General features: G+C 39.9%; 1 protein-coding gene across 1 annotated transcript in view; it reads left to right on the top strand.

The window, feature by feature from the left end:
- The window catches only part of LOC149089488 (uncharacterized), a 78,818-nt gene extending 72,873 nt beyond the window's left edge, over window positions 1-5,945 (top strand). Inside the window, exon 2 of the mRNA XM_089239503.1 lies at window positions 5,761-5,945. Within this exon, the coding sequence (XP_089095629.1) occupies window positions 5,761-5,945 (185 nt within the window). The remainder of the gene's footprint in view (window positions 1-5,760) is intronic.
- Window positions 5,946-14,249: the final 8,304 nt, after the last annotated feature.

Raw genomic sequence — 14,249 nt, 5'->3', positions numbered from 1 at the left:
GTTCCATGTTCGCCGCTTCGTATACACCACACCGACCGTCACATTGGCGCCTCACGTTGGGCGCCAATGTGACAACATAAAATGCGACACAAGCAGTGCGTAATTTTTGTTAATTTCGATTTCCGTTTAGTGCATAAAATGACCACATTTCAATATGAGCACCTTTTGTTGCTTGGGTGAATACATCTGAGAGATACAACGCCATCTGTGAATGAAATTCTGAACTTATTAAAAAAACTCTCTCGCGCCACGATATCAGTCAACGCTCGGTTTGCGAACAATTTGGTTTACGAGCAACAAAAAATGATTCGGTTTACGAACTAATCTTGGTTCATGAACACGCAAAACGTCCTAAATCCCGAAGGAAACATATTTTAGAATTATGATATTTTTTCTTTTTCCTCGACAAAATTTGGTTGCTGAACTATATTTCGTCAGAAGTAAACTTTCTGTCACACCAAATACGACTCCTCTTATCTTTCATAGACAGCAAGGGCAGTCTGTAAGTCGCCAGGCAGTCCCCTCGGGCTGGGCAGCGACGAGAAAAATTAAATTCTATCTGTCTGTCTGTCAAATACGACTTCTCTTATCCAGCCCATGGATCAGCAAGTAGTTTCAAACTTTACGAAGCTCCGGACAAAAGAACTTTTTCAAGGATGTTTTGCAATAACATCTGACATAGAGCAATTCTGAACACATTATTTTTAACATCCTACATTTCTTACAGTTCTTATTCAAGAAGGCTAGTGTCTTAGAGAAGTATCAATTCGGCTTGGAGTATATTTTGTAGCCAGATAGTCTTGCAAACGGAGATTTTGAGGGCTCTGACACTGAGATTATAGATGATTCATATTCACGGAACCAAACTTCACCCTGTCATCGTTTTCATACGTTTACATTTCATCTCTTTCAAATGACTAATTTTTACTTTCACGGTAATTTTTTCAGTGTTGGGTTGATGATAACCGTTGTTTTATGCACAGGAGTTGCTATAAAAGTTCACAATATAAATCTTCGGATTCCCAAGAAGGGGATAATTTATTTTGTATTGATTCTTATGGGGGAAAATTATTTCGGTTTGCGGACAATTCGGTTTACAAACGGACTTCAGAAACGAATTCGTAAACCGGTTGACTGTAAGTATTTATGTTGCAAATCCTACTTATACTTGATAAATTGCAAAGTAAGCGAGAATGTCATAGCTTATTCCAGTTTATACTTTGAAAGTATTTAATTTACGTCGAAAGACTGGCCAAGTGACCCGCCACTTCACACATTGGCCTTTCCGCAAAGTTGCCAGTTCACGAAGACCCTAGACTTCGGTCGTAACATTCATGCAAAACACTGCTTCAAAGGACACCAAGTGAAGTTCGAAAAATTCATGTTTGGACGAACTAGCGAGGAACGGGCTCTGGAGGTAATATCATTGCACCCGGGTGTCACTATACGTACCGGGATTATCAGAAAGTTGTTGAATTGTATTGCTCTGCAATTTTTTTGCGTTGTAGCTCTTCTGTTGCTGCACACAATGCGTGTCAGTCGCGTGGTACTTCTTTCGTTCACAAGCGATTTTCGCCCACTATTCCGCTTTTAGCTCGAAGTTTTTTTTGGCTTAGTTGCCATTCAAATTAGCTTCCAAATTTCAAATTTTACACATGAAAATATATTAAGTAAATTATATTAAAACTTGCCATAGTTTCGAGTTTCAAAAAATAATTTGCGATTCCTAAGTAATCGCATAAGTACTGAACAAATTTACAAAACTCAAATCGAAAATGCTCACACATACAAAAAATTACATGTTTCCCTCCCACACTTTTTTTGTAAAAACCCAAGTAACACATCTGCATACACGAGTAAAGATTAGTACAAAGTTTATTTTTCGAAAAGAAGTACGTATTAAAAACTTCTTTTTTGGTGACGATGTATCCAGACAAAGGAGAACAAACATCAAACACCTACAATATATTCCGTGATAAGTATATATTTTTTTTTTAAGAAGAAAAAGTTGTAGAAAAGCCATTGCGTTTTCTTTTGTGAAAAGAGAATTGTATGTGTAGTTGAGCAAACAATCGTCTATCATGATGAAGGTAAGGAGAGAAAACCCCCTAGAGAATAACTTCCCTCTACTTCTGAAGAGGACGCTAGCGTAGTTAGGTGTACTAAGATTTCGCGCGTGAGGGACAAACGTAGATTGGAGAGGGAGGGGCTACTTTCCTTCTCTCGAGGGGATTCGCCCATTCCTTCGCCGCCCCGCCCTTCCCTTTTCTTCCTTCCTTGACTGTTGGAAGAAGACTGTTACCTACCTGGGGAAAGTATACACATATATATGTATAGCTATACTTTATTTCTTACTTTTTTTTTTGTTGGTGAAACTCACCTTCTCCGGTACAAATCATCACGAATCACTGACTTGGAAATACATATATACATTCGAAAGAAAAGTATCATGAGAATCGTCGATATATCGACATTATGTACAAGTCTATTTCATTGCAATCGATGGTGACGTCAGGAGGTTGTGGGGGAAAGATGGGTTGGTGATGGGGGGGGGGAAGTACTTTCTGCAGCCGGGTATTTTCAAACAGATTTCTTCTCTTTTGCCCTTCTCAAACTCGTGATTGGAAATATCAAAGAAGAATCAAGAATAAAGAAAGAATAGAGCGGAAATGATGGCCGCGAGATTGTCACCAAGAAATAAGAAAAGAAACTAATGGTTTTTCATTTTCAACGGAAAAGAAACTTTTCTTAAGAAAATTTCTTTTTCTTTCTATTAAAATCGAAAAGAAAATTATAGAAATCTTCAAAGAAATTGGGAAAGTTTTTGAATAGTTTTATTTATTTTTTTTTTTAAATTTTGATTCGTAATAACTTTGATAACTCAAAATTAAAATTATTTCTTAATTGTAATTGGGCAATTTACCAGATTTATCCATATTTTAATTTATTTAAAACAAAACAAATTCTTATGAAATTTTCAGACACGGTGATCAAATCAATATTGAGTTAGAATCGCGGTGACCATATTTCAACGAGCAAAAACGGCCCAGAATAATCCGAAATCGCTGCAAAAACAGCCTAAATAATTGCAGAGTTTTTCTAAAATAAAGTTGTTTTTTTTTTCATTTAATATTTGCTTACTGCCAACAGGAAGATCTCCTGTGTATGCAAGAAATATTTCTCCAAACTTCATTCGAATCATGGAGCAAATCTACAGAAACTGCATTTTCACGAGAAAAACGGTGTGAATGAAAAATATGTGAGTTAAATAGCAGTAATAAGTTTAATTTTATAAATGTAAAGTTATGAAAATCATCTGTATCAAAAATTTCAGTGAATTTCTTAATTTTAGTGAGGATACGGGACATTTCTATCAAATGATGGGATGGCCGAAAATTGTGAAAATATGAGCACAGTGGACTCTCAAATACTGACACTTTTTTGGAATAACGCCAATGGACCTCATTGCATTTTACCACCTATTAACAGACACTCTCGATAGTGGACGAAATTTTCGGTTCCAAGAGTGTCCGTTATCGAGAGGTTCTACTGTTTAAGGGCCTCTCCACATGGGGATACTCAAGTCTGGCAAATGATAAGGGACCCCGTATCCAGAGGATCAACACGTATATTTCTATGGAGCTCCTCACACGAAGACATTGGCGTATTGGTGACGAAACATTCGACACGACAGAGTCACTGGTAGCACTTTGGCGTGCTAGTCCAAAGAAGTACATGTTGCGCGACTCTATAGAATTCATTCGTGTTTTTGTCTGTATAGTTTGTACGTTGGGGTGACCACGCCTTGGATTTAGCTTGTATTTTTAAAATAAATGTTCCCAAATGTCCCCCCCCCCTTATAATCTTCCTCGACTGGAATGCTTGTAATATAAATATAGGCCACACACGTGCGTGTGGGAGGATGTATAGCGAGAACCCCATTCCCCCCCTCCAAGATAAACACAGTTATGCTTTTCCTTTCGGTATGGTAGCAACGTGGTCTGTTCTTATCGAAAGAAAGCTCCTTCATACCACTCGCTGAAAATAATGGATATTTGCAACATGTGCGTGGGTGAATTTGACTTACCTTACCACGAATGATTAGCAGTCACTCATCAGGACTTACAGGTAATCAGCTGATTTATTAATTGTTGGTCTCTTTTCTAATTCCATATAATGCAAAGAATATGATTCACTTTTGTCGTTAAAGTCGCCATTCAAGTAGTACGTAAGCAGATTTTCAGCCACTTTTGACCCCCTTCTCCCCCCCCCCCCTGGCAGCATAATTTCGTCAGCAGCTTAGAATATTTCATATCTTCAAAAAGGGGTGGTTGATGACGTAAGCAACTTTCAAACCCCCCCCCCCCTTGCCATCAAAAGTCAGCAAATCCGAAACCCCCTCCCCCCATCGATGCTGACGGATAGTGTACGGTGTATGTTATTTTGAATGTATGGATGTACCCACGGCCCCCACAAGGGTGGAACTGACAGGGCTCCAGTCCTGGGACCCGGGACCACGCTTCCTCTCCGTGGGGGGGGGGGAGAGTGTGGGAGAAAGGGAAGGAAAAAAAAAGAAGAAATGCGAAACTACGGCGTATTTCTTTATTAACCGACGGTCAAAGTGAGTGAGCACATGTAGGCGAACCTTAAAAGTTTTGAACCTCTTGGATTCAAAAGTTCAGATTTGGATTCAAAAGTACGGTTTGGATTCGAAAGTACGGTTTGGATTCAAAAGTTCATATTTGGATTCAAAAGTTCATATTTGGAGTCAAAAGTACGGTTTGGATTCAAAAGTACGGTTTGGATTCAAAAGTACGGTTTGGATTCAAAAGTACGGTTTGGAATCAAAAGTTCAGATTTGGATTCAAAAGTCAGATTTGGATTCAAAAGTACGGTTTGGATTCAAAAGTTCAGATTTGGATTCAAAAGTTCAGATTTGGATTCAAAAGTTCAGATTTGGATTCAAAAGTACGGTTTGGATTCAAAAGTTCAGATTTTTTTCACCATATCCTCATGCAACACTGATATGAAGAGAAACTAGAAGCTCTTTTGTATTGGAGAAGAAGAAGAAATATAAACCCCCAGACAAAGTATTTCTTCTTCATTAATGGCTAAAGGATTACACGTAAAGATGCGTTTTATATGGATAAAGTTACTGGCACTTTCATCTCATTGGTTAATGGACGGTAAGATAAGTTGTTAGCAGACTTTAGTAAGGCCAGTAACAATCTTTCACATCAGATATGGAACTCCTCTTCCTAAGGGGTCATTCAAGTATTACGTCAGCATCGAGGGGGGGGGGGTTTGGATTTGCTGCCTTTTGATGACAAGGGGGAAGGGGGGTCTGAAGGTTGCTTACGTCATCAACCACCCCTTTCTCTGAAGATATGAAATATTCTAAGCTGCTGACGAAATTTTGCTGACAGGGGGAAGGGGGGGGGGGTTCAGTGTTTTGCTGACTTTTGCTGACGGGGGGGGTCAAAAATGGCTGAAAATCTGCTTATGTGATACTTAAATGGCCCCTAACCAGATCATGCCCGCCGCTCTGCCTCAACGAAGGATATAAGCCGGTGGTCGAAGACCTGCGCCATGCTAGAAAAGCAAACAACAGATATGGCCCAGATGGAAATGCCCCACCTTACATTTTACAGAGATTTCAAACCTAAAGGTGCGTCTAAATCCGCTTGCTCTGCGTTGTCCTTCAGTGGGTTAAAATTTCTCATCAATATTCATGTATTTCACAAAATATTTCATTACCAGCCCAGCAACAGGCATTAGACAAACGTCCAACTTTCGAGGACCAGCGGATGGTTGGTTCATCAGAAAGTGGCCAGAACTGCACCTCTTGGACTTTGTATAGCGAAGGCTGTGGTGCTGTGATCGGTGCTTGTGGGACGGAGGAGAGAAGAAGAAAAGCAAAAGTTCGGTGTTTCTATTTACAGTGAATAGTGCGAGCCTTCAGGAAGGGGGTGCGAATCCGGGTCATCTTCGAATTCACAAGGAGTCACAAGAAAAATGGGATTGTGCAGATGTACTCAGTGCCCTCTGACGTGGTGACAAAAAGAGGAGCTATTTACGCGGGGTGATGTTTAGAAACACTATGAGGGAATACGTGAAACCACTCCAGTGTTTCAGATGTTATATATTCGGGCACTTTGCGCGAGCCTATCGGAATCGGAATGGAGAATGCTGTAAAAAGTGTGGACAGACCTGCCATAAGATTCCAGAGTGTGACAAATCCCTGTCGCGTGTGAACTGGTAATTTATAAACAAAATTAAAAAGTTAAATGTCCTTACGAACCACATGTACACGGCAGGAGTTTGTAGAACATTACAGAGATAGAGATGGAGATTCAGGAATTAAGAGCTCACATATATTACGAGTATTAGCTCAGTGAGGTGTTGGATTTAGTGTGTCTTTGGGGGTGTAAACCCTAAAGTTGTAATTCGCGAGTGAATTGACGCTTAAAATATCACGTTTAGTTGTAAAAGAAAATTGTCGCATCCCTGTAAATTATGTAAATAGTTGTAAATAGACTTATTACATGTTTCCAGACATACCTGATGTCCCAGGAGAGACAAAATTGTGTAAACGTGTCTCCGGTAAAGTATAGACTGCCGGGACGCGTAATTGCCATCCCTACTTTCTTAGTAACACAAGAAGCATTAGCACACCGGTGACTGGTTACTACGAGCAAGAAAGATAACAAAACGTCACGAGGGGCGGAGCTTTTGTCGAAAGCTCCGCAAGCCCACCTTCTGAAATTTGAATTTCGTTATCGAAAAATTGAAGCATTTTTTAGTGAATCAATAATTGATTGCAGGTCCCAGCTTCGCTCGGCGCTTGATTCGCGAGCCGTTATTACTGTCATCTCGATGCACCTGAACCACATTTGATTAAATAAAAAAAATAATGAAAGCATTTTTTAGTGAATCAATAAATGATCGCAAAGATGGAAGGGGGGGAAAATTTCGCATGAGATCGACAGGGAATCAAACACACAAACAACCTTCGGCATGTGTGCCCAGTGCTCTAATCATTGCTTCAACTACGGATGTCGGATTCGAGTACAATTAAGCATATCCATTGTTAAAAGTCGCCAGCAAAAACTTCACTGAGAAAGTGCAAGAGGCTGTAACTATGAGTGATGTAATGGTTCATCACCCATTTCAGCCAATCACGATGCGCTAAATTTCTATAATGTAGCCAGGAATGTAGGGTTTGTACTTATAAGTTGCTGGGACAGTGTAGTTTGTGTCTCGGCCAAAAAATTTTAATAAAGTGTCTTTTAGTGAGACGACGAGTCTACGGGGAGGGGGTTATTTTTCTTTTGACCCAAACGGGAAAGGCTGGTTGCGTTTCTTTATTTGAACCCTATGTCCTGATGTCCCGTTCTTTTTTCTTTTTTTTTTTGACCCTGAACTCGAGTAGCGTTCATCACAGCCTCTTGGACTGGGTTGAATTGCCCTCGCAAGTTAGATCTTCAAGATCTTTTCCGTATGCTCCCCGGGGGTGGTACGGTGCACGCGTTCATTGCATCGTCCCACGGTCAAAACGTGTAAGCGCATTTAGACGTACCTTAAAAGTTTCGAACCTTTTATCGTTAGAATTGAAAAGTTCTGACTTTCTTCACCCTATACTCAAACAACACTGATATGAAGAGGAACTTTTACAAGATCGTCCGCGTAATGGAGAACGAGAAGAATAAGAAATATAGACCCAAAGAAAAAGCTTTTCTTCTTTTATGGCTGAAGGATTACGAGTAGAGACAGTTTCTTTCGAGGAGAGATTCGTTCACAAGGAAAAGAAGCTTTTCCTCTCGCTCCTTTTTAGAAGGATTCCATACGTATGAGTTCTCGAGACAGGGGAGTTATCTTCTCTCTCTCTCTCTGCTGCCGGTAGTGCCGCAGGTTGGTACGTACCACCACCACCAGCAGCAGCAGCAGCACCACTAGTGGTGTCTGTACTGTGGGCTTTTGCAACCAACCGCCACCGCCGCATTCCGTTTCTTGCGGTCGCCAAGAAGAAAAACGAGGGAATGGCATGCCATGCCAAGAAGAGAGAGAGAGAGAGAAGAAGGACAAGAAGCAGCCGGTGCTTCTTTTCCCTCCTAACGGCGATTACACACCGTTTATTGATTCCAGAGACAGCAGGAGAGAAGGGTTTCCACTAACTCACCTTTGTGGAAGGTATCAGTCCCACTACTACCACAGATTTTTCCCCTCACCTGGCTGACGGATTTCCCATTGTCGAAGGAGGGCACAGGTTTCTGGAAGCCAATCCACATTCCCCCCCTCCCCTCCCCTCCTCTAAGGTATCCGTCCTCGTGCCAGGTATCGATTCACCTGGGAGGGGGGGGGGTGGGGGTGAAAGGGGGAACAACCTCTGGCACCCAATCTTTTAATAATCAATAGATCGGAGTGTATTGTCTCTCGACTAGTAATTATTCGGTAATTATACATTTTCCGTAACTAAATTTTTATCCTTTTTTCAATTAACCCTTTTTATCGAATTTCTTTTATTACCTGTCACGGAAATTTTGCATAATTTTTTAAAACTTTTGCTGGGGGGGGGGGGGAGTTCGAGTGTGAATTAAGTTGAGGAAATTTGGGCTTAATTAATTAAAGTCTTTTGAAAAAATAGTCAGGCATAGTTTTTTTCTTTAAGCATGACACAAAAGTACAGGGTGTCTCATAAGTTCGTAAGTACTTTAAAAATTCATAAAAATTGAAGGGATTGGTATAGTCGAATGCGGTTTTGCTTATAAAAGTTATTTCTCTCGGAAGGGGGATTCTTTCAGCTCAGAAAGAAATGTAGTTCTAATTTTTGTTGATGGATGGCGCTTCATGAAAGGATTGATTGAATCCTAACTTTCCTTCAATCTCTTCCGCGTCCGAAACGTTCGTAAAGCCGGTGATTCGCGGCTGAGTTAAAACAACTTCACGAATTGCTCTTCATTTATCAATGTCACAATGGAAAACCTTGTGTAAGCGACACTTAAAGGAAAATTCAGAGATGAGCTGTTAATCTGCATTTTTATAGGACTCTGATTTGCATATTTCCAGCGATTTGCTTTCTTGCAGCGTCCTCTATCGACAAAAGTTTGAATTTTTTTTATACTGGAAAAAAAATAAATCTCCCTTCGTGAGAATAACTTCAAATATACCAATTTCTTCAATTTTGATAAATTTTTAAACTGTTTAGGAATTTATGGGACAACCCTGTTGATAATGAATTTAATAAGCTTCCATGAAAATACAGAGAAACAATGAAGGGGGTTTGATGGGTTATTGCGACCCATTGGAACCCTGGTATCACCAATTATGGTTTTCACGTTTTCAAGGGACAAAGAATACAAAACAAAAAAGTGATGAAAATACAAAAGGAAAATGTTCATGAAGTGAACTGAAATAAGTACAGGGTGCACCAAAAGTTCGTTAAAACTTTGAAAATTAATTTAAAAAAAAAAAGACAATCGTTAATAGCAAAATATTTTCTTCTGAAAATGAGATCAGTTTTTAAATGAGAAATTTTTTGCCAAAAGTCGACGATAGATGGCAGTTACATGCAAGAAAAGAAGTAGATTACTCAAATCAGGCTGCCAATCGCGGGCCACATCAGTTGACTCAGAGGGCCAGATTTGGCCGGCGGGCCATGGGGGGGTGTGTATTGAATATTCACCGCCAACAATTCACTGCCGGAAAGTTCAGCGACACTAATTCACCGCTAGGAAAATTCACCTTCGGGAAATTCACCGATGGCAGTTCGATGCGAGTCAGTGAACGAGGAATGACCGAGTCAGTAATTATTACAGTAGTTGGTGAATGAGTGACTAATTAGTGAATAAGAGGGGGGCCCCCGAGTGGATTGGCGTAGTGGTAAGACGCTCCTCTACAACCGTGAATGTTGCTGTCACGTTCCCGGGTTCCAAGGGTTCTTCATTCCGTTCCTCTTCCAAGGGAGAATGAAGATAAGACATTTTTCCTAACGAACTTGAGGCGACCACCGATAGACAGCGCCTTCGTTTCCAATCCATCTCATTAATGGCAGTAAAATGCAATATAGAGTGATGAAGTGGCTAGTGTTGGAGCGTGAGCAAACAGCAAACTAGTGAGTGAGTGACCAGGTGATTGAGCGTGTAGTAGGTGGAAGCAGCCTAGTGAGTTGATGATAGAATGAGTGAATGATATACAGTGAGTTGGCGAGTGACCTAGGAGAAAATTGAGCGATCTGGGGATCAAGGGAGTAACCGGCCTACTGATCGAGTGACACTCTGAGTGAGTGATATGAGCGGCATATAGTGAGTGATAGAGTGAGCTATACATAGTGAGTGACCTGGGGTGCGGTAGCCCGGTCGATAAGATGCTCGCCTAAAGTACCAAAGGATGTTCAGAGGTGTCGCAAGTTCGATACTCGGTTCGTCCTTGTCAGAAAACTTTCCTGATACAGGGGTACAGCAAGAAACGGCGACTTCTGATCGCAGCAAAAAATTGCTACCGCAGGGAGTCCACTATCGAGGGGTTAGCGCACCAACCTCTCGATGAGTATAAAAAAACAAGCCGCCGTTCGGAATCGGCAATAAATTGTAGGTCCCGGTCTAATTAGCCCTCGTGTGCAGAAAATGACCGTGGTGCGACAAAAATGATTCAATGACTGAGTGACCTGGTGAGCGAACGAGAGTTGAGCCTTGCATTAGTGACAGGCCGGTTTCACTGATATTCATTCACTGACTCACACTTTCTCACTTTCGTTCATTCACTCGCTTATTCATTTGTTCACTCGCTTATTTATTTGTTCACTCGCTTATATTCATTTGTTCACTCGTTCATTCACTCGCTTATTCATTTGTTCACTCGCTTATTTATTTGTTCACTCGCTTATTCATTTGTTCACTCCATTATTCATTTGTTCACTCGATTATTCATTTGTTCACTCGATTATTCATTTGTTCACTCGCTTATATTCATTTGTTCACTCGTTCATTCACTCGCTTATTCATTTGTTCACTCGTTCATTCACTCGCTTATTCATTTGTTCACTCGTTCATTCACTCGCTTATTCATTTGTTCACTCGCTTATTTATTTGTTCACTCGCTTATATTCATTTGTTCACTCGTTCATTCACTCGCTTATTCATTTGTTCACTCGCTTATTTATTTGTTCACTCGCTTATTTATTTGTTCACTCGCTTATTCATTTGTTCACTAGATTATTCATTTGTTCACTCGCTTATATTCATTTGTTCACTCGTTCATTCACTCGCTTATTCATTTGTTCACTCGCTTATTTATTTGTTCACTCGCTTATTTATTTGTTCACTCGCTTATTCATTTGTTCACTAGATTATTCATTTGTTCACTCGCTTATTCATTTGTTCACTCGTTCATTCACTCGCTTATTCATTTGTTCATTCGCTTATTTATTTGTTCACTCGCTTATTCATTTGTTCACTCGCTTATTCATTTGTTCACTCGATTATTCATTTGTTCACTCGTTCATTCACTCGATTATTCATTTGTTCACTCGATTATTCATTTGTTCACTCGCTTATATTCATTTGTTCACTCGTTCATTCACTCGCTTATTCATTTGTTCACTCGTTCATTCACTCGCTTATTCATTTGTTCACTCGTTCATTCACTCGCTTATTCATTTGTTCACTCGCTTATTCATTTGTTCACTCGTTCATTCACTCGCTTATTCATTTGTTCACTCGCTTATTCATTTGTTCACTCGCTTATTCATTTGTTCACTCGTTCATTCACTCGCTTATTCATTTGTTCACTCGCTTATTCATTTGTTCACTCGTTCATTCACTCGCTTATTCATTTGTTCACTCGCTTATTCATTTGTTCACTCGCTTATTCATTTGTTCACTCGCTTATTCATTTGTTCACTCGCTTATTCATTTGTTCACTCGTTCATTCACTCATATATTCACTCATGTCTAACTGAAGTCGGTGACTTGTTGGTCAGTGAATTTTAATAACGAATTGTGTGTGTGCATATCGGCGGTGAATTTTCGGGCCACGGGTGTTGCGCGCGTACACCGCACACAATCTCCTCACTTTAACCGTACCATATAGATCACACACACGCACAGCTATAAATACATTAATCAATCTCATATCACGCGTACGACCGTTGTGATCCGTACCCGGAGGACGTAATAATAGAAGAAGAAGAAAAAAAAGTCTCTTTTGTGATGAAATTTCTTAGTATAAAGGAAAAAAATTTTTCCCGTTCGTGTGATTCTAAGATTCTTCTTTCTTTTGAAAGCAATGGCGCGAGTCTTTGAAAAGCACGAGCGCCAGTTGCACGTGTCTTTCTTATGATTCTTATATTTATCTCTCTATTCCATCTCTACCTCTATATATATATACATACATACATGCATATACGTACGTACGTACTGCTGCGGTAAATGCATCTACGCGAGTAAATTGTATGATGAGGACCGAAGATGTGGGGAAATCTCTGCTCGAGACGTTTGAATAGGACCATATCTCTTTGCGTTTCCTTTTTTACGACCCTATCATTATGGAATTTATTTTTATTTCATTCTTATTATTTATACGGGACGCTCGTCCTGACAGATCCCCTTCCACAAACCAACAATATTCTTCGCCAAAACGAAAGAAAGGAAATATTCTGTGATTTTCCTTTCGAATAATATATTTAGATACTCGTACAATAAGGAGGATTTTTCCTGCGGGATGTTCCTAAAAATGTTCCTGTTTTCGCAGGTTTTTCTATTTTTCGTTCCTGTGGAAGGGAATTACACACCTCGGTGTGTTTGGAGATTTCGCCTGCCCGCGTGTGGAAATGCTGTGTGGGGTGCGGTAATTTTTCAGTCCCCGGGACAAACTTGTGTGTAAAGAGTGACCCTATGACCCGTATTTTACGGGGTATTCTCATAATTTTGGACGTCTCAACTTTTTACTCAAATTACTTTAGCGATCTGCGGCTCAGTTCCGAATCACTCAAGCAGCCCGTGGCACATTTAAAGATGACTTAAATGCCCGTAGCACACGTACAGAGCAATCAAGTGGCCCGCGCGGTGCAGTTTAAGATCACTTTAGTGACCTGTGGTATTCTTGCAAATCGCACTCAAGCGGCCCGCAGCACATTCACAGATGAGTTACTTACAGCGATGCGTCCGTGTCTGCCCTGAATAGTCTAACAAAGAAACGCTTTAAAAATCTGAACAGGCACAGATCAATATCGCCAGCTTGCCGCGACGCAAACTTTGAGAACCACTGCAGTAGGGGGTTTCCCCCTCTTAAATATGAACTCACAATAAAAATTTTCTGGGGACAAACAAAGCGATGGTTGTATGTATATTTCAGTTTTTTCAGATTTTGTTGCCATTTGTCGGTGCACTGTTAACAGCTCATTTCTGAGAATCTTCCTGTTACTGGTGCTTCTTCCATAGCGTTTCCATTGTGATGTTGACATTGGTGGATAAAGCGCTATTGGTGAAGTTTGGTGTCGGCCACGAATCACCGGCTGATTCTTTAAAATCAGTTGCCTTTTCTCTCTACTACAGACCGAGTCGAAATCCACGGGAATAATAATTTTGAGAGGATCATCCCCAGCTGATCTTCTCCTGTGATTTTGAGCATTTACATATTCAATGATCGTCACCGTCGGGTTTTGAGTGATGGTACAGTGATTTCTGACTCTTAAGCACGTACGTAAGTAACAATCAGCCTGTATCTTCGGGGTTGCAGCTCGTCAAAATAATGCATATTATATGCGTGATATCGCCATACAGGATATCCCATAAATTCTTGAACAGTTTAAAAATTCATAAAAATTGAAAGATGTGGTACATTTGAATGCGGTTTGCGAAAAACTCTTCTACTTGTTATTTAATTCCTTTTTTCGGGTACCATTAACATTTAATTTCGACCTTTTTTTTAGTAAATTCGAAAAATAAACTAAAAAAAATATTAGTTTTTTTTTTAAATTTTTTCGAATGTTAAACAGGAAAAAGTTTCACAATGCAATGTTCTTCATTCATTAATTCAAGAGCAACAACTTTCTTGATACACTATATATGATGGTTTGGCATAAAATTTTCTGATGGTTTTCTGAGTCATGCTCACGACAGTGTCTATAATTCATTTTTTTGTATTAAGAATCAAAATATTAAGTTATCATCATCATATCAAATTTCCTGAATAACTAGTCAACATGTTATGATTATTTTTCCTTCTTGAACCAAGAAAAATGCTCTCCCGCA

This window comes from Pholcus phalangioides, unplaced genomic scaffold (assembly GCF_987345545.1).
Source record: "Pholcus phalangioides strain wild (caught in Gottingen) unplaced genomic scaffold, Ppha-v1.0 ptg000002l_1, whole genome shotgun sequence".
In the NCBI taxonomy this organism is placed as follows: Eukaryota; Metazoa; Arthropoda; class Arachnida; order Araneae; family Pholcidae; genus Pholcus; species Pholcus phalangioides.
The sequence above is the reverse complement of the archived record's forward strand: the minus strand, read 5'-3'. Positions and strand labels throughout refer to the sequence as shown.